The 25690-nt window shown below is 33.6% G+C and overlaps 1 protein-coding gene and 1 long non-coding RNA gene across 7 annotated transcripts; one reads left to right on the top strand and one right to left on the bottom strand.

The window, feature by feature from the left end:
• Window positions 1-604: 604 nt before the first annotated feature.
• On the bottom strand, window positions 605-25343 carry LOC128213680 (uncharacterized). 5 transcript variants are annotated; one of them, XM_052919672.1, is made up of 11 exons: window positions 16903-16988; window positions 12653-12692; window positions 11908-11967; window positions 11452-11572; window positions 10204-10311; window positions 9782-9817; window positions 9127-9252; window positions 8132-8274; window positions 7358-7529; window positions 5889-5968; window positions 605-4690 (listed from the first exon to the last, which is right to left on the bottom strand). In XM_052919672.1, the coding sequence occupies exons 2-10, from the start codon at window positions 12674-12676 to the stop codon at window positions 5916-5918; spliced, it is 843 nt and encodes a 280-aa protein (XP_052775632.1). In that variant the 5' UTR covers window positions 12677-12692; window positions 16903-16988; the 3' UTR covers window positions 605-4690; window positions 5889-5915. The 5 variants fall into 5 exon arrangements, with proteins under 5 accessions (XP_052775632.1, XP_052775628.1, XP_052775629.1 ...); XM_052919668.1 differs by lacking the exons at window positions 12653-12692; window positions 16903-16988 and adding an exon at window positions 24809-25343; XM_052919669.1 differs by lacking the exons at window positions 12653-12692; window positions 16903-16988 and adding an exon at window positions 24809-25341 and having other exon boundaries at window positions 9127-9225.
• Window positions 12946-16682, top strand: LOC128213681 (uncharacterized). 2 transcript variants are annotated; one of them, XR_008257782.1, is made up of 4 exons: window positions 12946-13042; window positions 14371-14449; window positions 14762-14802; window positions 15197-16682. It is a non-coding gene; the product is annotated as an uncharacterized LOC128213681 (long non-coding RNA). The 2 variants fall into 2 exon arrangements; XR_008257781.1 differs by lacking the exon at window positions 12946-13042 and adding an exon at window positions 13089-13420.
• Window positions 25344-25690: the final 347 nt, after the last annotated feature.

The following is a 25690-nucleotide window of genomic DNA, read 5'->3' as shown; positions in this document are numbered from 1 at the left end:
AGAGGTAAACACAGGTCAAGGATTTGTTTTGTCACCACAAGGGACAAAAGTTAGGACAACACTACTGCGGAAACGACATAAACCACATTCTAACGTTTTTGATGGAATCTTTGTAATCTGATTATTGTGCGACGGTAAAAACTGTAGAATGTACAAGATGTGGGCTGAGTTCTTACAAGGAGGGTGATGAAAATTGTAACGAAAAACGATAAACACATATAATGTTTTCCTTACATTACACATTTACGATTGAATTCAACCGGTTTGTTTCTTTGCCGGAACCTCCGTAGTTGGCACTTTGCGACGACCACACCTTGATGGTGTCATTTAGTCAATTAATATTTTTTTATAAAAGCAGTTTGATGATTATTTATTTACTCTTTTGGAATAAAATTATAAAGTATTTGCGAAAATATATCGTCGCAAATTTCAAAATTTTAACATATAAATATGTTTTCGGCAACATTTAAGACCAAGCAGTTCAAGAAAAATGAACATTTTCCCCGTTAGTGTATAGCGATCAGCTAAATCAGTTAGTTACTAGAAGGCACTATAACGTCTTAATGACTGTTACCTTTCTTATAATGAATGAATAAAAAGTAAATACAGTTTCGGTAATTTATTAGCTTAAAGTAACGTTTAAACAAAATGACACTCATACGGTCAAACCAAATAAAAATAAATAGCCCTCAAACAATTCAAAAAAATTCACTACAACATAAATGTAATTTGAATAAAATAACAATACTGCTTAAGCTAATCGAAGAGATAACGGAACAAATCATTTTTTGATTTTTTTTTCAAAACAAACAGCCTGCATAAGTGGTCCCATCTAATGATCCCTCAGAAGCTTGTATAGAGAAAAAACTAACCTCTCCAATAACATAATTTATTATATGCTTTCCCGTGGTTTATAGAGATTTTTCAGAATAATGACAGAAATATTTCACGTTTCAGACAAGGATACTATCAATTCGATATCATTCACTGTTTTGAAAATTTAAAGTACGCTAGGCTCTCCAAATTTAACAAATCAGCAAGCACTGAAATTGGACACAATATCAACGATGACGTTATTGTAACGTGCAAATACATTTTGACGCGTTCTCTAATGAAATACAGTTAAACGTCTTTAATACCGCTTTTAAGCATATCTTTAACTAAAATAAAAAAGTTTGTATCAGTGTAAGACTGGAACATATTCACCTCCTGGGCTAACCATTGTGTGTAATCTGGGACTAACCATTGTATGTAACCTGGGACTAACCATTGTATGTTATCTGGGACTAACCATTGTATGTAACCCGGGACTAACCATTGTATGTAACCCGGGACTAACCATTGTATGTAATCTGGGACTAACCATTGTTTGTAACCCGGGACTAACCATTGTATGTAACCCGGGACTAACCATTGTATGTTACCTGGGGCTAACCATTGTATGTAATGTAACCTGGGGCTAACCATTGTATGTAATCTGGGACTAACCATTGTATGTAATATGGGACTAACTATTGTATGTAACCCGGGACTAACCATTGTATGTAACCTGGGACTAACCATTGTATGTAATCTGGGACTAACCATTGTATGTAATCTGGGACTAACCATTGTATGAAACCCGGGACTAACCATTGTATGTATCCTGGGGCTAACCATTGTATGTAATCTGGGACTAACCATTGTATGTAACCCGGGACTAACCATTGTATGTAACCCGGGGCTAACCATTGTATGTAACCTGGGGCTAACCATTGTATGTAACCCGGGACTAACCATTGTATGTAACCTGGGGCTAACCATTGTATGTAACCCGGGACTAACCATTGTTTGTAACCCGGGACTAACCATTGTATGTAACCCGGGACTAACCATTATATGTAACCCGGGACTAACCATTGTATGTAACCAGGGACTAACCACTGTATGTAACCTGGGACTAACCATTGTATGTTACCTGGGGCTAACCATTGTATGTAACCTGGGCTAACCATTGTATGTAATCTGGGACAAACCATTGTATCTAACCTGGGACTAACCATTGTATGTAACCCGGGACTAACCATTGTATGTAATCTGGGACTAACCATTGTTTGTAACCCGGGACTAACCATTGTATGTAACCTGGGACTAACCATTGTATGTAACCTGGGACTAACCATTGTATGTCACCTGGGGCTAACCATTGTATGTAACCTGGGACTAACCATTGTATGTTACCTGGGGCTAACCATTGTATGTAACCTGGGACTAACCATTGTATGTAACCCGGGACTAACCATTGTTTGTAACCCGGGACTAACCATTGTATGTAACCTGGGACTAACCATTGTATGTAACCTGTGGCTAACCATTGTATGTTACCCGGGACTAACCATTGTTTGTAACCCGGGACTAACCATTGTATGTAACCCGGGACTAACCATTGTATGTAACCCGGGACTAAACATTGTTTGTAACCCGGGACTAACCATTGTTTGTTACCTGGGACTAACCATTGTATGTAACCTGGGACTAACCATTGTATGGTACCCGGAACTAACCATTGTATGTAACATGGGGCTAACCATTGTATGTAACCAGGGGCTAACCATTGTATGTTACCAGGGGCTAAGATTGTATGTAACCTGGGGCTAACCATTGTATGTAACCAGGGGCTAACCATTGTATGTAACCTGGGACTTTTATGTGTATGTAACCTTGAACTTACCATTGAATGAAACCTGGGACTAACCAGTGTATGTTACAAGGGACAAACCAGTGTATGAAACCCTGGACTTACATTGTATGTAACCTGGGACAAACCAGTGTATGTCATCTGGGACTAACCAATGTATGTTACCTTGGACTTAGCTTTGTATGTAACCTGGAACTAAGCAATGTATGATACCTTGGTTTTACCAATGTATGTCACCTGGGACAAACAATTGTATGTAACCTGGGACTAACATTGTGTGTAACCTGGGACTAACATTGTATGTAACATTGGGCTAACATTGTATGTAACCTGGGGCTTACCAATGTTTTTAACAAGGGGCTGAGATTGTATGTAACCTGGGGCTAAGATTATATGTAACCTGGGGCTAACATTGTATGTAACCTAGGGCTAACATTGTATGTAACCTGGGGCTAACATTGTATGTTACCTGGGGCTAATATTTTATGTAACTTGGGGCTAACATTGTATGTAACCTGGGGCTAACCAATGTTTGTAACCAGGGGCTAACCAATGTTTGTAACCAGGGGCTAACATTGTATCTAACCTGGGGCTAAGATTGTATGTAACCTGGGGCTAACATTGTATGTAACCAGGGGCTTACATTGTATGTAACATGGGGCTAACATTGTTTGTATTCTGGTGCTAACATTGTATGTAACCTTGGACTTACATTGTATGTAACCTTGGACTAACATTGCATGTAACCTGGGACTAACCATTGTATGTAATCTGGGGCTAACATTGTATTTAACCTGGGGCTAACATTGTTTGTAATCAGGGGCTAACATTGTATGTAACCTGGGTCTAACCAATGAATGTAACCTGGTAATTACAACTGTATGAATACATAATGATGTAGTTTTTTTTATCAATCACTGAATTGCGGTTTATAAAACAGTTGTAATGCCATGCATGCTTATTTTATCTCAACAGTTAATAGTAATTATCCTGATTTATTTATTCGTATTACAGGAACTGTTAAGTGATAGAATTTTTGTCAATTATATTTAAATATGATTTACACTATTGACATTAAATAAAAAAAAGTTTAAAGCTACCACAGAGGAAAACAAGTTGAGCTGAAATCTTTATAGCTGTCACAACTTCAGAAATGAAAACAATAAATTATCGTATAAAATAAAAATAATACACAATTATGTAACTATTTACAAGTTCAATGTCACAACATTTGTAAATATAAAATTACCGCAATTAGATGATACCGACTTGTGAAAGTTAAGTGTCTTTCAATGAAAATTAAAAATATCTAGTAATTTGTGTTAATGTCATTCACTTAGCATTCGTGTGGTGTTTGACATTGTTTACAAATTCTGTTCAATTGAATTAAAGCTTTTTTACCTTTGGAGATTTGTATATGAAATATATGACTTGAGCCGTTCACAACAATACTTTTATGATTTTGTTATTCTTACTTTTAGATATGTTGAAGAAAACTCAATGATATTAAACAATCCTTCTATATAATCATGTTTTAGCATTTTTAGATATTAACATTTCGTATATTTCTAATGTGTGCGACGTTAATGGAGCCTCGTGTAATGTCGCCACCAACATCCAAGATCAATTAATGTACAATTCACTGATGTTTGGTTAAGGTAATAAGTACAAACATTGACATTTGTATTTACAAGCTGCATCTTTTGTTACCATATATATGTGATAGATTCATCATGCAACATTTACAAAAGTATATAACATGCTTAAACTTAATGACACAATAATTTGTATGTACACATTTTCAGACAACAAATACAAAGATGGGCGTATAAAATGCTACTGTCATAAAAGAAACCACACGGATTAGAAATGTCCCTGGTTATTTTTTGAAAGGTGAGTTTCAGAATACGTTTGAATTTATGAACTTTTGCCTCTTTTTGTGGATTAGCAAGTTATTTCTTGATGCACGAAGACCACGGGTGGACACATCAAGGGACTGTTGGTCACTTCTACCTACAAAGTAAAGACATTACACCATAGTTAAATACAATTCATGTCATTCGGAACTCCTCGGCCATTTTCAATCGAAAATAACCTTTGATGTATGCCGGTACATCAATAGAAGTTGTTCGTACATTTGTAGATAATAGTATTAATTAGTTTTTGTGTTTTAACTTACAGTTTGTATATCTAAGTTGAAATTGATTGCCAGTGAAGTATATTATTGCATAGATAGTTCAAGTTTCCTAGAGTTAAGTCATTAAGGGTAACTGCTAAATTACTAGGCGATCTACTTGCAGCGTAGTTAAATGTTAAGTTTTCTGACTTTGTAAACCGTCCATAAGCACCCGAGGTTATATTCTATGAAAAATGGCTGAGGTATTCCAAATGTTATTCATGTATATATCTAGCATTATTATTTCAATGCAGTTATTTATTTTCTAGTCTTTTGTGAGCATGGAATGTTATAGTGTTTATGTTTCCAAACCTTTCGTATATGATTGACAAAAGAATTCTAACTGTTGTTATAACCATTGACATATTGCTTCCTTCTAGTGACGCAATTATTACAACCCTCGAACTACACAGCCCTATTTTGACATTTTAATTCTGTAAAATGTTGTTTACACTTATGGACATATCAGGAGAGAGGTATAAAAATAAGCTCCAAGCTACATGTATATATTCAATCCTAACTTATCATTTTTGTAAGTTATGACTTTGTTCTAATGCACTTATTCACAATAGTGTTTTAAAAGCCAAAGGTCACTGGGATTTTAAACCGGTTTTAGGTGTTCACTTTATCCCAGCATGAATGAAGGCAGTAAAGTCATTAATAGCATTTCTGACAACCCAGGCAAACAATTAAAGACCAACATTTTAATAATAAGTACGCATTACTTCAGAAACAAGAGCTTAACTTTGTAAAAAAAAAAGGCTTTGTCAGAAATATCTCAAATAGTTTGGTACAAACCGTTTGGAAACACATTGTATCTGGCACGCTTTAATGTTAGGCGATTGCTGTTCCAATGAGTTTAATGACACCATTAATGGTACCATTATGTACGTATGGTATGATAAATGCCTTTGTAATCATTCGGGGTTGACTATATAAATATTAAGATATTTTATCTCGGTAAATTACAGGAAAATATGTTTGCATGGAAATATCTAGACACTGTTCAAATAACAATTCGTAAGGTGCTCTTACCTGTTCCAGTTAAAAGCTTCTGTTACATCAGGACGGCTCTATTTCACAGTCTGGTAGTTTTTCACCAGTGTATTCAACGTCTGAAAATATTTTATTCAAAACGTTTACTTCATTTTAGAATGTTTCATGTTTCGTTGGCAATGTTTTTCATATACATTTACTTGATTTACCATCAAAAAATTCTATTAAGAATTGTCATTTATGCACCAGTCAATTGTAAACATGCCCCCAGGTCCGGAGGAATAGCGGGAGGGGGATGGGCCGTGTTTATACCTTTTCGGTGGCCCCGCAGTGCCGAGTGAATGCGGTGGTTTTGTTTTGGTTCCGAAAATAGCGGTAATGGGCCTTACCTAGGTATTTCGGGGTGCGGGAGAATTTGGCGGGGATTATTCTAGCAGTTTGTCCCCGTAGGTCAGGGGTTTTACCCGGGATTGGCTGGACCAAAAGTCGAAGTCCCCGCCATTCCATTCCCCGGACCTGGGGACCGTGGTAACAATTAACTGGTGCATTAGTTTAACGTGTTTACCAGTGTTCACTTGTTCGTTATTATGTTCCTGATACCAAATAATGTTTGAACATAGAACATACTTCAGGTTTAAACGAGATCGCCACCGAGCGAACGCCACCGCTTGTTTGTTTTTCATTCCAATTCATTTTAGAATTCAGTGTTATGGGTCTAACTGCACGCGTAAGAATTGCCTGTGGCATTATGTGTACCAAATGTCTTTAAATATCCTGAACAAGTTTTGAATTATGGCCGACGCAGATTTCTCCCACCTCAGATAAGTAGATCCTAAATTTTGGCCGTGCTTGAAATTCTCATCTTGCCCACGGGCAAAGATAAAACAAGGATCCGTATGGAACTCCTTTTTTATTGTCATCACACAATCACCTCCCTTGTTGATGAACGTCGTCTGTAGCATCATGGAAACCTTTTCTTCTGGCAATATTTAAAATCCAAATTTATTATTGCTCGTTTCTAATGGCACCATAAAAGGTTTTCACGCTCCTTTCAAGAAATAATGCTGCTCTCTCAACAGAACCATTTAAAGGACGATTTGATCGCGATTATTTTCATAATCTGAATCACTGCGCGCATATCCATGACAACCACGAATTATCACATGTCTATACACACATTATTTTCACTACGCACAAAGGAGTTCCTGCGAAAAAATACTTTTTTTATACTTTATGTTGTTTAACTGAGGTGGGAGAAAAAGCATTTACCATAGCCGCTCGTGTAAGATGGGTTCATTCGAACCCTCGCACAGGGTGTTCTGTGGAAACTCGGTAAACCTCGTGTCCGCAAAACTTACTAGGCTCGGGTTTGGATGAAATTTTCTTACACTCTCAGCCATGAAAGATACTTATAGTCTGTTAGGCTATGACAATATCTACATTTATATTCTTTGATAAACAGACGAGCCAAAAATGTATACACAGAAAAAATGTAAGCCTTTACGTACATTTGGAAGTGGTTGCATTGGCCGTAGTGCATATACAATGAAGTTTGCTAGGATCATGGCCATCCGTCAGACTGCACTCTGTCCAGTTCGCTGGCCGCCTGTGGTCAGTGCAGGCTGGGGTGTTACTGGGGTAGGCGATAGGTATGCCAATATCAAAGCACTTGCACCTGATCTGTTAAAAGAAAAATGCTCTAAACCTACTACAACGCAAAATGTCAAAATAGTTTTAATATTCTTATCTTATTTATCTTACATTTTATCACTAAAGAATTTTTGGCTGGAGAAAGAATTGATATAATCACTGGAAACCATTGATACAAGACTACTGACAAAACAATCAGATCGCAGTTTTCATTTTTACGTTTAAAAAATATTGTTTTCGCTAACGCTTTAAGATGATGGGGGGGGATAAAAAAAACCAGCAAATATGGAAACCTACGATCTGATCTTTTCTCAGCAGCCATCACTGGTTTCCAGACATTTACCCAAAAATTAACTGATTCTAAGCCAAAAAATAACAACAACAAAAAACTGTCAATTTGTGCAGCTTTCATTAATTTGTTTGAATAGGAATAATTCTTTCTGAAAGAGAGATCATCTACAAAGAATAAATAACAAATGAGCGGCTTCATTGGAATAATAATAATAATAATAATAATAATAATAATAATAATAATAATAATAATAATAATAATAATTATAATAATAATAATAACACATATTAATTATTATTTCATCTATGGACGAAACACGAAATAAGCCCACCAAAATTACCTTTTCGAGATGTTTCTTATCACAGTTCTTGCCTGTCCAACCTGGAGAGCAGTTGCAAAACGGTGGCACCGTGTTGTTGATGCAAATATACTCACCGTGGTTGCCACAAAAACTTTCCTTTTGCATTTGTTGAAGGTCACAGCCTTAAAAATATTTAACAGGCGGTGAATTATCTGATTCATTTTTTAGTGATGATTTTGTATATCTTAAAGCTACAATCTTACAGTTTTACAGATTTCACACTTTTATTTTTTGTTTGCCTCGGAATCAGGTGATTGATATCAATGCCAACTCAGTGATCCGATATTTTATCAGCAGTCTTATATTACTAGTTTCCAGACACTTGCACGACAATTGACACATTCCAAGACAAAACAAATTAAAGAAGTTGCCACAACGGTCAATCTTTCAGAGTTTAGCTTAAATGCTGTTCGACAAAAAATGAAATGATAAGCGTGTGTAAGTTATAGAAGAAACCATTTTTTATTGATAGGACTTTACCCAGTGTGTGCATACCACGTGGTAAATGCTTCGGCGGAAGGCAGCATCTTCCTTCGAATGACGACTTAAAACAAAGATAATTTTTCTTTTCGACATCATTTTGAAAGAAACAAAGAGCAGTCTATGCCGCTCAAAGACCACCGCTTTCGTTTTATTACTGGAGTTTGATTTGGTGATTAGTTTTCTCAAACACTTCGACAAACCCGTTTTAAAAATAATGTTTTGACAGTGCTTCATCAGGCGGCGGATTTGTAAAAAGGTATGTCGAAGTGTTTTAAAAAACTAAACTCTCAATTAAACTTAAGTAAAAGACGAACGGTGAGGCTAGGTAAGCGGCGTAGACTGCGCTATATTTCATTCAAAATAGTGTATAAATGGAGAAGTTATCTTTGTTGAAAGTCTTCATTTGAAGCAATATATTGCCTTCCGACCTAGAATTTATGACGTAATTTATCACGTGGTATACACACACTGTATACCACCAGTGTACTTACATTTTATCTCGATAGTATTGTCATCGCACTTAATATGCTGTCCAATGAGGCGGGTGGCCCTCGAGATGGACAAGCATGATCCGTTGCAGAGGAGGCAATCTGTGGTATAGAAGTCGATTGCGCTTACTGAAATACCATGTCAGGGTCGGCATTCATTATTCACCGCATGCACTAAGTGAGTAAGAGTATTAAAATTCTATTTTGAATCATTGTAAAGGTTAGAAATGCAAGGAAAGATGATGTGCAAAGAAATGGCGATAAATTAAAACTAAAACATTGGACTTTTATGTTTTCTTAACTATGGTAAAATAGAAAATGGAAATCTAGACATTTCGCTATTAATCATAAACTACAACTTTTACCTAAACTGGTAGAATCCTTACGATTGTAAATAATACGCAAAATGACTCAAACCACGTATCACGTTCAATGAAAAGTATATACATTTAGTGCATTTAGTTTAAGCTGCACGCTCACAGAGGCAAAGACCAGATTGCAGATTTACATTTGACATGGCTAAAGTGTTACTTACGCTTTAAGAATGATGCATAAAACATCATTTTTTGAACATAAATAGTCGTTCCAAGACGTACAATAAGAAAAAAAGTTTTCAAAACGTTCAATCTGTTAGATTGCAGCTTTCAAGTTTACCTACCAGTGTCATTTATCCTATGCCTTGGGCACGTCCTTCCTGAAGAAGGGTAATGTCAAATTAGTTGAAGCAAAAACTTCAACACAGATAGAGGCAGCTGTGTAAACAGTAATGATAACGTTGTTTTAGGGAGGAACTCATTTCATTTTGGTTAAGGTACCCTGGATAAAACAGATACTAAATTATATACTTTCGCACCAGCTTATAAGAAAACGCTACGTTTAACAAAATGGAAAGTTTAAGTTTAAACAGACCAGGACTGGTATTTAACATGCGACTTAAGTCGATCTTATGGTCATACATCATTGGCTCCATTACTGTATAGGTTCGTTATTTTTATGAGTAACCCGATAAGCTACATCGTTCTTGGATCCAACTAAGAACAATATTGAATACCACCCCCAGAAACAGCAAGTGCACCTTACCTTTAGGTATTTGTACGTGTCCAGCAATCACATTCGTCATACACATCTTGCAGGCGGTTGAATTGCAAGGCTTCGCTGGATGTAAAATTATGTATGACATGTCCAGACCTAAAAACAAAGTTGCAAATGTGTTGATTAAATTTCGAATTGTTCCAAGTCAGGACCATTCATGTTTTTGTAGTATATAATAAACACTTATATAACCTAAGACTTTAGATGAAGTTCAATAAAACAATGAAAACTTCAGCGACAATCCCAGTAATTAAAATCATAAATATAATCCCTGTTAAAGCTGCACTCTAACAGATTTACTGTTCTTACAACTCTTTTTATTTTTTGTCTTGGAGTGAGAAAATATATTAACGTAGATATCTGCAAACCATTGATAAAAGGCTGCTGACAAAAGATCAGATCGCAGATTTTTATATTTCCTTTCGAAATCTAATGATTTATGGCTAAAAGCGTTACTAACGGTTCAAGAAAAATGCATAAAGCATCATTTTTTTAACTTAAATATAAATATCTGCGATCTCATTCTTCAGCAGTCTTATATGACTGGTATACTTGCATGTTCGCATGAATTGGCTCTTTCCAAGACAAAAAAGAAAACGTTGTCAAAACGTTCAATCTGTGAGAGTGCAGCAAGAGGCACAAGGCAAGGGGCCAAATCGACACTGAAACAGGGACACAACGTACACATTATTACGCCGACTAATCGGTTTGAAGACAACAAATAAAAGCTTATTTTCTTATAGTTCATTATAAAAACGTGTCTTTTGCTGGCAATGAAAAACAGCAAAAAAAAAATCATTTGTAAAATGCAGCGATTGCATTTTTATTACGTTTGGTAAACGTGAAAGACATTCCTCATATGTTTTACCAAAACAATTTCAACTCCGGTTAAAATATTGACCAATTGGTGTGATTTCTACCTGATTTATTTTCGATACTGCCAAACATAATGTGGAGACGGGAAAAAGGTACATTACTAATGAAATATGATTCGTTTTCATTTTTGCGAGCTGCTTGTCTGAAAAGCAGGCAATCATAGCTATTTTAAGATATTGTCGAGAATAAAACATTAATTTTATTAATCACATTGTTATAAGTCTGTTTCGTAATCTATGGAGTAAAACTGTTTTGCTTTTTTTTGTCGTTGTGTATACCTCCAAAATACTCATTTTTGCAGGTGACGTCAGATATATATACACTGTACATCTATGTCCCAAAACAGAACAAAACACATACCATTGCTCTGCAGACATTCAGTAAAACTTGTCTCATGAACATGCGAGTCCGCTAGCTTAGTCGTATAAAAGTAGACAGCTACACCTCCGACTAGTAAACCGAGCACAAACAGTGCTATACACTGGAAAAAACAAAAACACCTATACAATGTTGCCAGAAAACTGACAGATAATTTAGCCCTGACTGTTCATTATTAATGCGACTCAATAAACTTTAAACATTAAATCATAACTTTCAAATAATCTTTCAAATGTTCTTGTTAAACATGTTCATTAACTACTAACTATTATGTCTCTACTTAAATAACTTTTTTGTTGGAAATTCTTTCCAGAGATCAAGAGAAAAACTAGAAAAATTTGACACAGATGAAAGGTAACCCTTTTTATCACTGATTTTCTCTCAAATCGGTTGAGACTTACTTGCTGAACATATTGCTAAAAGTTCAAAATAACTTACCAATATTTTATTCAAACAATTTCTCTCAACCGGCAGCGAGTGCCTCGTATCGTCATCGCGCTAAAAGTGAAAAAAAATGAAAAAGTAAGTTGCATGCTATGTTTAAATACCTCAACCAAAGTTGATGAGTTATACTGGGTAAATGTGAAAAGGGAGAAAGTCGTTTATAAAGCACTTTAAAGGGACTACACAACAGATGATACAATAGCAAGGAAAAAAAGAAAATTGTCTTAAACTTACATAAAATTGATACCGTTATATACAACGCACTGAATCAAACTTATTGAAGAATCACATTGCTTACGACACATGTATGCATCTTTTCGCAGTTTTTGCGTGTTCGAAATCTACTGGATGTGTCTACATGTGTTATACAGCTAAAAACGAAAACAGGTGGCTGTTCTGGGCACTTTCAAGTCCGAGTTTAGACCATTATTATTAGATTTATTAACTAAATAGCTATACGGTTATCGCGAAAAAATACATGGTTAGCACGAAATAATTCGCAAAAATCGACAGATCATCTTGCGGCAGTAATATGCCACCATAAATTTGGAAAAAAGTGGGAACATTAGCGCAAATTTATAGTAAGCAAATGTCAAGAAAATGCAATAGGCATACTAAACAATAAATACGACGTGATGATAAACTCAATGTGTGCACCAGTCCGTGTAACAAAAAAATCTGTTTGCTTCAAAATCCTAAAGTATAATAAATAAAAAATGTAAATCTAAAATGTAAGTACCTCAATTACCACACTGTAGTTCATATTTATGTATCCAATACTAGCAATAACAACGTAACGTCGTTTTTTACACTTCCCTATTCTGCACAATGCTAATACCACTCCTCACTCCAATGGATATTACTCCTGCAAACATTTATACTTACTGCCGAAAATGGTACCAAAATAATCATGAATAAATTATCTATCAACTGTAGTACGGGTTTTATCTAATTATGTGAAACAAAATAAAACGAGCAAAAAGTTTCACAAGCATTTTTTGTAATATGTCGTTTTTCTGCCGGTCTTGGGACGTTTTGACTGTCATTTTATCCTTTCGATTTCGGATATTTTAAGATTTGTTTTGATTGTCAATGACTTTACAAGGATACATTGACGTCTCCTGCATCGGTGAGTATAACTTTAATGAATTATTATGTATATTTTCTGCTTTTATTTTGACAAAAACTGAAACAGGGGATAAAACATGCTGAATTATAGGTCCAAATCGAAAGAGAACAACAATGCATCATCGAATTTCTGAAAATACATTCATTTATCTACACAGTGATACTATCCATTTGATTCAGTAATCTGTCGCATTTTTCCGCAAGGGCTATTTATAAACACATCGTTTCTGAGAGTGGCCAAAAACAAGAACAATTTGATGACTCATAAGGCATGCAACCTAAAAAGCCGAGAGTATCCGAATTAACCAGGAAGTAATTTTTGTTTACTTTTTAAATGCCAACCTCTGTAGATAGTAATTTATTTTGAGTAAACATTGAGGTAGGTTTTTGCATATCATTGTTTTATTATATTTAGAATGCTATTTATAAGGGGTTGCCAATTCTTTTGCATGAACATTGGTCAAATGTTTTATAATTTGAATAAATAAGACATTTGCAATATTGTGATTGGTTTTAATGAAATAAACAGACCGGGTTCTTTAAGGATCAGGTCACTTTCGGTTTTAAAAAATGTAAATAAACTATTGGAGAATTGGCAGTTATTTTTTATTAAGCCATTCTATATTATTAATTAAGAATCTGTCAAGCTGAAGTTTGTTATTGTTTATGTGCATGTTTCTGCAACGGGCATTGACCGACAACTTCATATTAAATAACTTAAAAGAGCTCGACAACCAAAACCCAATTAATCAAATTACAACGCCAAGTTTCCATTTAGTGTTTTATTGGTTAATAAGAAAAATGCAGCTGGCTTATATAGGCATTTCACAATTGAAACTAAGAAAGTAAGCATTTTTTTAATCTTCTAAACAGTTAATTGGATGCCTACCAATTTTAATTGTTTATAGATCATACATTATCACCAAGTAACTAATACTTAAATAATAATTGGAAAGTTTCAAATTTCAACATATCAATGTTTTAATGTGTAAATTTCAGGAAACATTTTTATGTTCTGTTTAGTTACTTGGATTATAAAATCACTCTCTGTAAAAATTATTCAACTTTTTAAACATTATTTGTCTTCAGATTTATTGGAATTCCTGTTATGATAGGATTTCAATTGCTGTCATTAATTTTTAACTCAATGTTTTGATTATTCATTTGAAATTATTTTAAACTTCACATTCCATAAATGGCTGTTCTTCCTTTTTGACTAAATATTTTGAGTATTTTTACACATTAGTATGTCTGCCAATTCATGGGTGGTCAGTTTTGTCATTTATTAGTTTTTTTTCCCTTTTTTATTTAATCTTTTCTTCCTTTCAGTGAGAAATAAAGCCATAGAATACATTCATACCACTCAAATTCAGCCAGTCAGAATGATGGGAAGGATTGCAGAACTGAGGTAACTTAGAACTATGATGCATATTTACCAGAGAATATCTCATAAACATGCCATTTGCTTAATTTTCTTTGAAATCATACCTGAAGTTATTGAGAACTCTTTATAAACTTTGACATTTTGTATGATGACATATTTTATCATTTGTAAAATAAATGCTTTTGACATTTTTTTGAGCTGTAAAGTTGAATTGATTCTTAAATTGATTCTAGTAAATACCAATCTGTGTATAGACATCAAACCTCATTACATATATATACATAGTTGTCCCTCTCTGAATAATACATAATTATCTATGTTTCTGTTTACTTTCAGTTTCCCTCTCACCGGACTGATGCAGATTCAGTAACCTAATTGTATGTACTTTTTTGTTAAATTGTATTTATTTGCTCTATTAAAAATATAATGTTGACTTGTTTGAGGAATAATTTTGAAAGGAAAAAATAAATTATTATTAAAGAGAAAATGTAATTTGTTATGTACAAAAAAGTGGACAAAAATGTTGAACAGTATGAAGTTTTAAATTAGAAAATCCTTATTTCTCTCTGTATGTATGTCAACTTTATTAAGACAATATTAAGACAATATCTGGTAATATAATGTATTCTCTTAATTAAATGTGATAAAACCTTTTTACATTGTATGTATACATCTGTATATATATGTTGCCATATAAACTGAATGCATGTAGTTTCTTTTGTGAACATGTGTATTAATTGAAATCAACACATTCCTTTGTTATATTTTCAGGCTCATGATGGTTTCTGAGAGAAAAAAAACAGCTTGGTGTAATTTGACAGTATTTTTCAGTATTTGACAGTGGTTCTATCATGCAACAGTCATACCATGAAGTGTCTCACAGATTCTCTCTCAATTCCTGAAATATCCAAGATTACAGTGTAGTGCAAAGAGGATTAATTTTCTTGCAATAAGAAGTATCTGCACTTCCAAATACCCCTTAACAGTTCCTTCATTTTTTGAGTGATTATAGAGTGAAAATGTTTCTATATAAAATGTTTTCTTTTTATGTGTAAAACTTGTCATGAATGGTTACAAATACATGCATGGACATTATGATTCCAAATCTATGCACATTTTGATTCCAATAATTAAAGTATTTTAAATTTGGTTTGAAACAGAAATATTGTCCTTATGTTTGTTTCTAAACATTATCTGGTATTATTCATGTGTATAGTTTCCATGTCAATTTAAAAAAAGTCGGTTCTTTTAAAAATGCACTCTTACTACCACATAAGATTTACCACAATTAATACTTTTGTTTTATTATTACAAAAAGGATGAATAAATGTTGAAAACAATGGTTCTAATGAAGGATGCCTACTTCTACTTGAAGGAAATGTGCATAAAAGACAGTATTTCTACCATTTGAGATCATAGTAGATCACAGTAAATCTTTATGCATTCACCAATCATTTAATATCTTTGCTTTTTCAGCTTAAATACACGGTTACAATATTTTTATCAATACTTAATATTTTCCAAAAATGAATTATTAAGTAAGTTGTTAAAGGGTTAACAGTCAAAGTATATGTTTGTTATACATGTGTATGTATTGATACTGAATAAGAGTGTCACTTTAAACAGTTGCCATGGTAACTATAGGGTCTAGTTTTCTTAAGAAACTGTAATTGTTGTCTAAAAACCTTTGTATTTGCAATGTGATACTTTTTAGCATGTCTGCTTCAGTCAATGAAATATTTCTGTTATTTGTTAATCATTTGGTCATACTTTGTATACAATTATATTTATAATTTAACCTTGAAAATTGCTGACAATCTCATACTTATATTGAAATATTCAGAATTGCTAGATGGGTTGAAGTTCACCTTTATTACAACTGTCAGGCAAATCATGGCAAGATGTACATAATTCTCCTTTTTAACAAAAAGCGATGTTTAAAGCATTTTTTTTTTTTTTTATTTAATGGTTACCATGGCAACTAATTTTTTGTTTGCCTTTAATCTTCCTGTTTATAATACTATTAATTGTAAAAATGCAACAGTCAAGCAGTGAATGGAAGAATGTAAATGTTCTTTGTCTTTTACCTTTTTCAAGCTCATTCTTCAAAATATAAAGCAATTTTAAAATTTCTTAAAAATGGACGTTTTTTCATCATTTTCTTAAAGTAAAATAATTTGCTTAAAACTTTGTTTAGGTTCTGATATTTAGGTATGTGTATTAATTTTATAGAAAATAAACAAAATGTGTTGTTTGATATTATTTATTTCATTTAAATTCCGAAGTTTTGAATTTGACCTATTTTGGCAGAAAAATTGATAAAAATGTAAAATTAAAAGGGCCATAATTCTGTCAAAAATTGATGGATTTTGAAAAAATGTGCATATTTGAGTTTGTAATGACGTAACCTTTAAAATGATATATCACTTTAATATACCGCATTAAATTAATTTTTTACGTTGTTATTGCTACCAATAGTATTATATGTTTATCCATATAGCGATTGTGCTTACAATTGGTATTCCAATATCATGCTTCGCTAAACTGCATGTACATTAAATATTCATGTATCCAACAAGGATATTCACTCCTCTATATATAGCGCTTATGCTCATATTTGGTATTCTAATTCAATGCTGCACTTGAACTCCATGTACATTTGAAAAATCAAGTTTCTATTTTGATTGATAAATCTGAGTTAGAGGATTTTGTTGGGAAATTCTCTTTTCTGGGATCCCACGACGGCAAGCGATAAAATATGATTGAAAGATGTTTATCGGAAAACCCTATATCGTTTATGTTTTTTACAAAAGATGTACTGGTATTTCAGACGGAATCGACTTCACTGGGTTTTCCCATGACTCTACTATGCATTTTGACTCCGTTGAAAATTGGCGCAAAGGGTAATAATCAACCCTGAAAACATTTCAACATTCAATTTGAAAACAAAATCGTTGTAAATGATTAGCGTTAAATTTCAAATAGTAATTGAATCATCTTGGCGTTTTAAATACTTTCGCAATCTTACTGGCTAGTTTCTTTACACGCGGCGTCTTGCCCGAGCTTGAACCGAAACATTCCTAGACCGGGTCCCAATTTCTCGAAAGTTTTTAAGCGTAACTCACTTAAGTATCTTATTTTATTTAGCAAAATTACTTACTTAAAAACGATTTATAAAACAACAAGCAGTTTATCTTATTTATCGTAAATATAATTTCCTTTAAAGGCATTAAAAGGCTTTAAAAAGAGAATATTACACATTTTACACTTACATTAAAATAAAAAATAGCGTGCTAAGCTTGATCCTGTTACTAGGGCCTTAAGATGTTTCGAGAAAATGGGGCCCGGTTTTTATCAAGGACTTAAGATGCATAGAAATTCAACGACTTCGGATATACAGAATACATCCTGGTTTCAAAGACACCACCGGTTGGCTGGCTTTACTTAAGTGCCCTCGATTTGAGACCATAAACATGTTAGTTTTAAAGGGAATAGACACCAGATGGTCCAACATTCGGCAAACGGGGTATTTTCTTAAAACAAGCCTAGAATTTCTTAATGAGAGCTAGAATGAGGTCGATAATACTTTTTTTCATGATTAAAAGAATAAACGCAACAATCATGCTGGTTTTTTTCATCTGGGTTTCATCCCCGTTTAAAATAACGCTTAATGGTCTCCCAGTTTAAGTAATATCTGTTTATGAGTACAGATAAATATACCAACGCTATTTTTAAACTTACTGGGATTTACGTGGTTGGACAGCCCCAGTATATTTTTAATTGGATATATGCGCAAAAACTGCGAAAGATCTGTGTCGTAAGCGATGTTTAACGTCAGTAAGTAAGATTCAATGCGATGTACACATCGATGTCAATTTCATGTAATGTTCGAACAATTGTATTTTTCCTTGCATTTGTATCATCTGGTCGAGTCCCTTTAAGCGGGTGATGGAGCCAGTGAAGTCTTGAGTGAAAACGAATGATTTGCGACCCCATTAAAAAATCCTTGCAAAATAAGAAAGTTGTTTTTTCACGACGTATTCCTTCTAAACATATACCACTTTTCACTATGCAACGACGGGTCATTAATTTACGGCCGGGGCTAGTTTGAAAAAAAAAACGGACCCGTCACCCGCTTGCACTTTTATTAAAACTAATATTTTACATCACGTTATTTCGAAGGATACTGATTGAACCATTTTACTACAGCTTTTTATTTCCATTTGTTTTTAAATAGTTCATCTGGTTTCCCTCTGCAATAAATATTTAATGACACTACAATTCAAAACTCACATATAAATAACCGTTTTTAAACATATTGTTGATAGAGAAATAAATCTTTTGAAGAAATTTTAAGGTAATTTCCCGGTTTGTTTCGGAATGATATTAATATTCTTATTTTCTTATTTGCACGTGACTGTGGGTTATCTTGATACGGTTTTTTTCTTTAGTTCATTGTCGTTTGTCCTTATTGATCTTGTCGTGTGCCACTAAACAGGGCTCTTTAAATTTTCTACAACTTGGCCTATCCCTGTAGTTTTTTACTGTATTATTGGAAAATGCACATTAGCTGACTTAATTAACACTTATCTAATACTGTAATACATTTTTAGTTAGTCTAAAACATAATGTAAGCTTGTTAATTTGCGAGAGTTATGTCAATACTTTGACAATGAATGCTTTCAAATAAAAAAAACATATATTATCAGTGTGTGTATACCACGTGGTAAGTTGCGACATAAATGCTAAGTCGGAAGGCAATATTTTGCTTCGAATGAAGACTTTAAACAAAGACAACTTCAACATTTCTTCACCATTTTAAATGGAATAAAGCGCAGTCTACGCCGGTTACGGAGCCCCGCCTTCGGTCTTTATCAGAGTTTGATTGAGAGTCTAGTTTCTTAAAACACTTCGACAGACCTTTTCACAATACGGCCGTCTGACGGAGCACTATCAAATACCTATTTCGTTATTTCCAGTGCTAAATGTACCATAGCTCTTAACTTGAATTTTGTTTTCTAAAGATGTATTGCTTATTGGGTAATTTAAAACTAGAATGCATCACAGCTCTGTTTTCGATATTTTTTCTCTCCCACAACCCAATGCAAATCAATATTGACACAGATAATACCTGAATATAAACGTATACCTCGGTTTACCCCCAACCCCATCTATACTACTGCTACTGCTGCTACTGCTGCTGCTGCTGCTACTGCTGCTGCTGCTACTGCTACTGCTACTACTACTACTACTACTACTACTTGTTATACTACTGCTACTACTCCTGCTGCTGCTACTGCTACTACTACTCCTGCTGCTGCTACTGCTGCTGCTACTACTACTCCTGCTGCTGCTACTGCTACTGCTACTGCTACTACTACTACTACAACTACTACTTGTTATACTACTGCTACTACTACTGCTGCTGCTACTGCTGCTGCTGCTGCTGCAGCTACTACTTCTACCACTACTACTACCACCACCACCACCACCACCACCACCACTACTACTACTAATACTAATAATAATTGAACTTATTAAATTTGAAATTATAAAAATTGAAATAAAAGTAGTGCTAATGATAAAAATGATATTAATAATGATAATGATGGTCATAATAATACTTTATAGACTTGTTTTAAAACACTAAATACATCTTCGAAACTGTTAGATAACGAAACACATTTATGTGCATCATATAAGAACATAAACATTGTTACAATACAATATTTGAATTCAATATTGCAAACTTACATAAACGAATATTTCGACATGACTCACGCCAATGCGCAATTAATAAGTAATACGAAGATGAACAACTACGCAATAACTATTCTTTTCACTAACCTTCGACACAAATAACATTATATTTTGCATTTTACTTTTTCACCCCCGACACACCTACGAATTCTTGTGCAACCAAATATTGAATGTACTCAATTTATTCATTCAGAACTGCAAAGTCATTTTCCATCGAAATCAACCTCGGCTGTATGCCTGTAAATCGGTAGAAGAGGTTCGAAAAATTAAAAAAATATATGTTTAGTTAATTTTAGTGTTTTAACGTTTATTTATTATATCTGAGTTTAAATTGATTTCCAGTGAAGTGTATAATTGCATAAGTAATTAAGACTCCCAAGAGTAAAGTCATTAAGTTTAAATGCTAAATTGAAATTATCACGCGATCAACTTGCAGCGTGTTTAAATATAAAGATTTCTGACATTGTAAACGAGGTTGTTTTTTATAAAACATGGTCGATGAGTTCCGAATGTTATTTATCACTAGCTACTTAACCACAAAGCGAAAATGAATATAAAATATACATTAGGAAAACCAGGAAGTAAATTATGGGGTTTTGATATACTATTTCATGTATGGCAACTCGAGCATTTTTATCTTTCAGGCCAAACAAAAATATTATTTGTTTCCACTAATATCTCGTAAAAAAGGGTAGGTAGGTAGGAATAACTTATTTGTTTCCTGTTGTTTTTTTTTGTTCTTTTGAGCACCGGGATTCTGTTCCAAACCCCAGGACCTATACCAGGGTACATCATTACCGTAGAAGAAAATTAAATATTAAATGGTAAAATTCTATCAGGTTCACTTAATTAAATGTATTTATTTATTTAGGAAGATATTTAAAATATCTACATGTCGATCAAAACGACAATGAAAGGTGAAGGGTCGGGAGGAACAAATAGGGTCGGTGGGGCTAGTGTAAACGCCTTAAGAGGATTCAATCGATAAATGCATAAAATCTGTTCGCTGGTACTTAAGGTATAATATTATACTGTAATATGATATCTATTACATACAGTAATTCTGGTAATTTTATTGCAAAATTAGACACAGTTATTGGCAAATTCCAGAAATTCTCACTTTTATTTATTTTTCCAACATTTAGCCCCATTTTTTAAAAATCTGTTCTGTTCTGTTCTGTAAACAAAACGCAATCTTTTATTTATATTTTCAATTTTGAAAAATAATATGGAAAAAGTAACCGCAAACCTAGTTTTGTACTTTAGCATTAACTGATAATATACGTAGTTGCTTCAATTTCAATGCAGAGGAACCTACTTAATAATTTAAAAATATATAGATGACATTTGTTGATTTCAGGGTAAGATCGTATCACCAGTGTCATATACATTTTTTCTTCTGTTTTCTTTTACTTCATGAAGTGAAATAAAATACGATCTTGCACTGAAATCAACACACTTCTGGTTAATTGTGTATGCTTATTTCGCTTTATTATCTCAAACTCCAAGCTGCAGAGGACCGATTTCTCTATACTGAATGTAAGCATTCTAATTGGCTTGAACTGTCCGAGACTCGCGGTATTTTCGTCGGTCCCTTGAATTCGAGCCAACAGGGTTCGACTGTATAACAAAGCTTTTGCACATTGCAAAGTGCATACATATGTACATTGAATATATGTGATTTGATAGAGACAATTAAAGTTTTTATTGAAAACGGTATCCATTCTGACAATTGCAACAAATTTCAAACAGGAAAAATTTAATAAAAAAAACTACCAAACATTCACATTCTATTGTCTTTCTCGATGTTGCTATTGCGTTGTTCGAGTTCATGTTCATCCGATGGTTGGTGTACTCGTTGTTACATTACTGAGACAAAGAAAATGAACAACATTAGCAATCCTATTTTCAAATCAACACGGTTTATAATATCCTGTTTTATTACATCTTTCATTTCATTCTTTCTGGCGGTTTATTAAAATATAAGTGTGGATTATATCTCGACCTCGCGTGAACTGGCTACGACAAAGAAGGTTAAAGAGGCCTCGATAATAACTGCAGCGAATAATAATAATTGTTTACTACACTTTTTTAATATGCATTATGATAATCGAATATTCGATCGAAAAAATAACCGAATATTCAAATATATATATTGCTCTTCGTTTACATCCCTAATATTAACGATTGACTTTATGACATAAAATGAAAAACACGTCCTTATATTTGACTTAGAGACCTAGTTTTTTTTATCTAAGGTGACCCATATTCACAATTGATCAAGACAACATGTGGACAAGTATTCAATCAAAGTTTCATAACAATTGAATAAAAACTATTTACTTTTTGACATGGAATAAAAACTTCCTAAGATTTGACCTAAATGACCTAGATTTTAATCTAAGGTGTCCCATATTCACAAATGATCAAGACAGCATGTGGACAAGTATTTTAATAAAGGTTCATAACAATTGAATAAAAACTGTTTATGATATTGAATAAAAAGTTTAACGCAGAATTGTTAACGAAAGCCCGCCCGCCCGGTTTCGCCATTCTATAACCCGTATTTTTGTTGTTGAAAAATCCGGTTAATAATCAAAACTAATCCGAGAACCACTCTTCTACTACCATGAACCATGGAACATTTAACTGTTTAAAGTTTGTTGTACTTCCACTAAATGTTGGCGATCAAAATGCTTGGAAATGTTTTTTTTTTTTTCATTTTTGTAAAATAAAATTCAAAATGCTCCAGCGGAAGTATCCAATACGTCCTGCTTTCATCCTTTTTGGAGACCTAAATCACGAAATACCTTTACGGCTCAAGCAATTAAGGCGTCCTATCTAAAATGCTGCAGGAATGCCCATGGACTCTGTTGTTTGATTTTGGTAAGTGTATATGAGTTTTCTAAAAACCGTCTCTGCTGTTAGCATGCTATGGAAATTGTGCAGGTCAAGTCGTTGCCTTCAAAGGATCTCTCTTCTAAAGAAACGAAACTACTGATATTGACCTATGCACTCAATCATACCATATACACTAACCATTGGGTCGATGCCCAAAAATAAACATGTAAACATTATTTCACTCTTAACAATAAACCTACTACAGTTTTGTATTTGTTTTAAGCTAACAATAAACCTATAATATATTTTCTACACGTCATTAAAGCGGTTAATAAACATGTTTACAATAACACATACACACACATAAGTGACATATCCAGGACCCTTTCCTACAATATGTGGAATGATTTATATTTTGCATATTGTGTACATGAGCAAAGCATAACGTATGCATACAATTATATCTTTGACCTTGTTTTGTAACTGTTTAAAATGCTTATATTTTGCATTGTCCACCAAATATATGTATAAATTAATATAAATACGAATACAACATGATTGAAGGAGGCAAGATAAAACAACAATTCAAAACTGGAAGAAAATAATTTACTCACATCGTAGAGACAAACGCGCGTCTCCGCTGCATAAATTTCTCCGGCCATACTTGGTCAATGAATGTAAAGCAAAATTTGCGTAAAGGGAAATAAACCTTTTGGAGGAATTTTTAGGTAGTTTCCCCGTTTGGTAGCTGTATATGCGCATTTACATTTGCATGAGAGTGAGTGTTATCTTGATATCACTTGAATAATGAACATTATCTTACTCAATGAGCACTACCTTACCAGTTGTTTTCTTAATATGGAGTCACCAACTTTTATATAATTATGGATTTGAATCGACAACAAATTATTTAAGCTACCCCGCGTAAAAATGGATACAATTTCTCAAGGGTCATAAATACCAACGCCGTGGGTTGGGGTGAGATTTGTGTCAACATGCCTTAAAATATAAATAAAGTTTATTTCCATTAGTTTTATATTTAGGTATGCCTGTTCGATAGCCTTAATCATATAATAACAATAATCGATTTATTGTTGTTCTGCCATAAAATCCAATATTCAAAAATAACGCTACCTATGCGGTTCATTTAGAGTTTTCTTTAGTTTTGTCTTTATAGCCTTGTCCTTAAATATGGTTCGATCAAATAGTCTGCCAACGACTGCACATTCCTTAAAGTGACACTCTTTTTCAAAATCAATACATACTCATGTATAACAAACATACATTTTGAGTATGAATCCTTTAACTACTTCCCTAATGCAGTGATGGAAACTACTAATAGCTGATAACAATATTGTAACCGTACATTTAATAACTGAATACGCAAAAATATTAAACGATTGGTGAGTGCTAAAAGATCTATCGTCTCAAACGGTAGGAATACCGTGTTTTCTGCACCTTTCGTTCAAATTTAATCAGTATACTCCAAAAAAAACCCAATTGATTTCGACATTTATTCTTCCTTTTTGGTATATTAAAACAATTGTATTAACTGTGGTAGATCTTAATTGTAGGAGTTTGAGTGCATCTTTAAATACAGCATCGCCCTTGTTTTCAACGGTAAGCATATCCGCTCGCCGAAAATCGACATGAAAATGGTAATAAAATTGTATTGTCCCTTACACTTTTGAATATAACAATCGTGTACACGTATATTTAATATGTATTTTCACGCAGCTAGTAATGCATTATCAATGTTGTTGAAGTTAAATATAAACTTACCTGAGGTGCATCAGACCTTTGTTCATCTTTATCGTCCTCACCGCTCTTTAATGGTTTCTTTTGGTCTTTGTTTGTCTTGTCCATTTTAATTATCAAAGGCACACATAATGGTAATTCGAATTAGTCTTAGCTACTCCAAGAACCGCTATTGTTTCAGTGACTTGCAAGAACACGTGACCACAGCTTTTATCACACTTTAGGTTAAAACATAAATATTTGGATGTTAATATTTCACCATGTTTATCCAAGAGTTGTTACAATTTATGAATAGAGTAGTCATAATAACATAGAAAAACTCGATCTACACTCGATAGCTGTAGGAGGGCACAATATTGCAATTAAAAACTTAAGTTAACGCATGTAAAATGAAAACAGTTAAACAATATTCCAGATTTTGAACAATGGACTTTAGACGAGCGTGGTTAAGATAACAGTGACGATGAAAACCACTCACACGATTCTAAGAATTATAATCTAGTTGTTGTAATAACATGAATTCAACAATATTCGCATTTTCTGAAAATGATTTAAGAGTACTAATGACAAAGTGCAGGTGAATACATATGATTTCCCCAATTTCAGTTTCGGTTTACAAAAAACAAATCAACAAGTATAACAATATTTTTTCTTATCATCTGTGACACCGAGGTGTTAATACATGTCAATGAAACAATTTAGGGACGCGATACGCTTCTTCGTATCATATAGCAATACCAAGATGTTAACAGGATGTATAAAATAAACAAACGTATAATTAAAACATGCCGATTTTTTTGCAAAGCCCTCAGCATTCTACAAATTAACTCGGGTGCTTTAGTCATTTGCGGCTTTTCCAAAGTTTTAGCTAAACGACAAAATGTGGAATTTTGTACTTTAAGATAT

The sequence above is a fragment of the Mya arenaria genome, chromosome 13 (genome assembly GCF_026914265.1).
Source record: "Mya arenaria isolate MELC-2E11 chromosome 13, ASM2691426v1".
Lineage (NCBI taxonomy): Eukaryota > Metazoa > Mollusca > Bivalvia > Myida > Myidae > Mya > Mya arenaria.
Note: the sequence above shows the minus strand (reverse complement) of the source record. Positions and strands in the feature narration are given on the sequence as shown.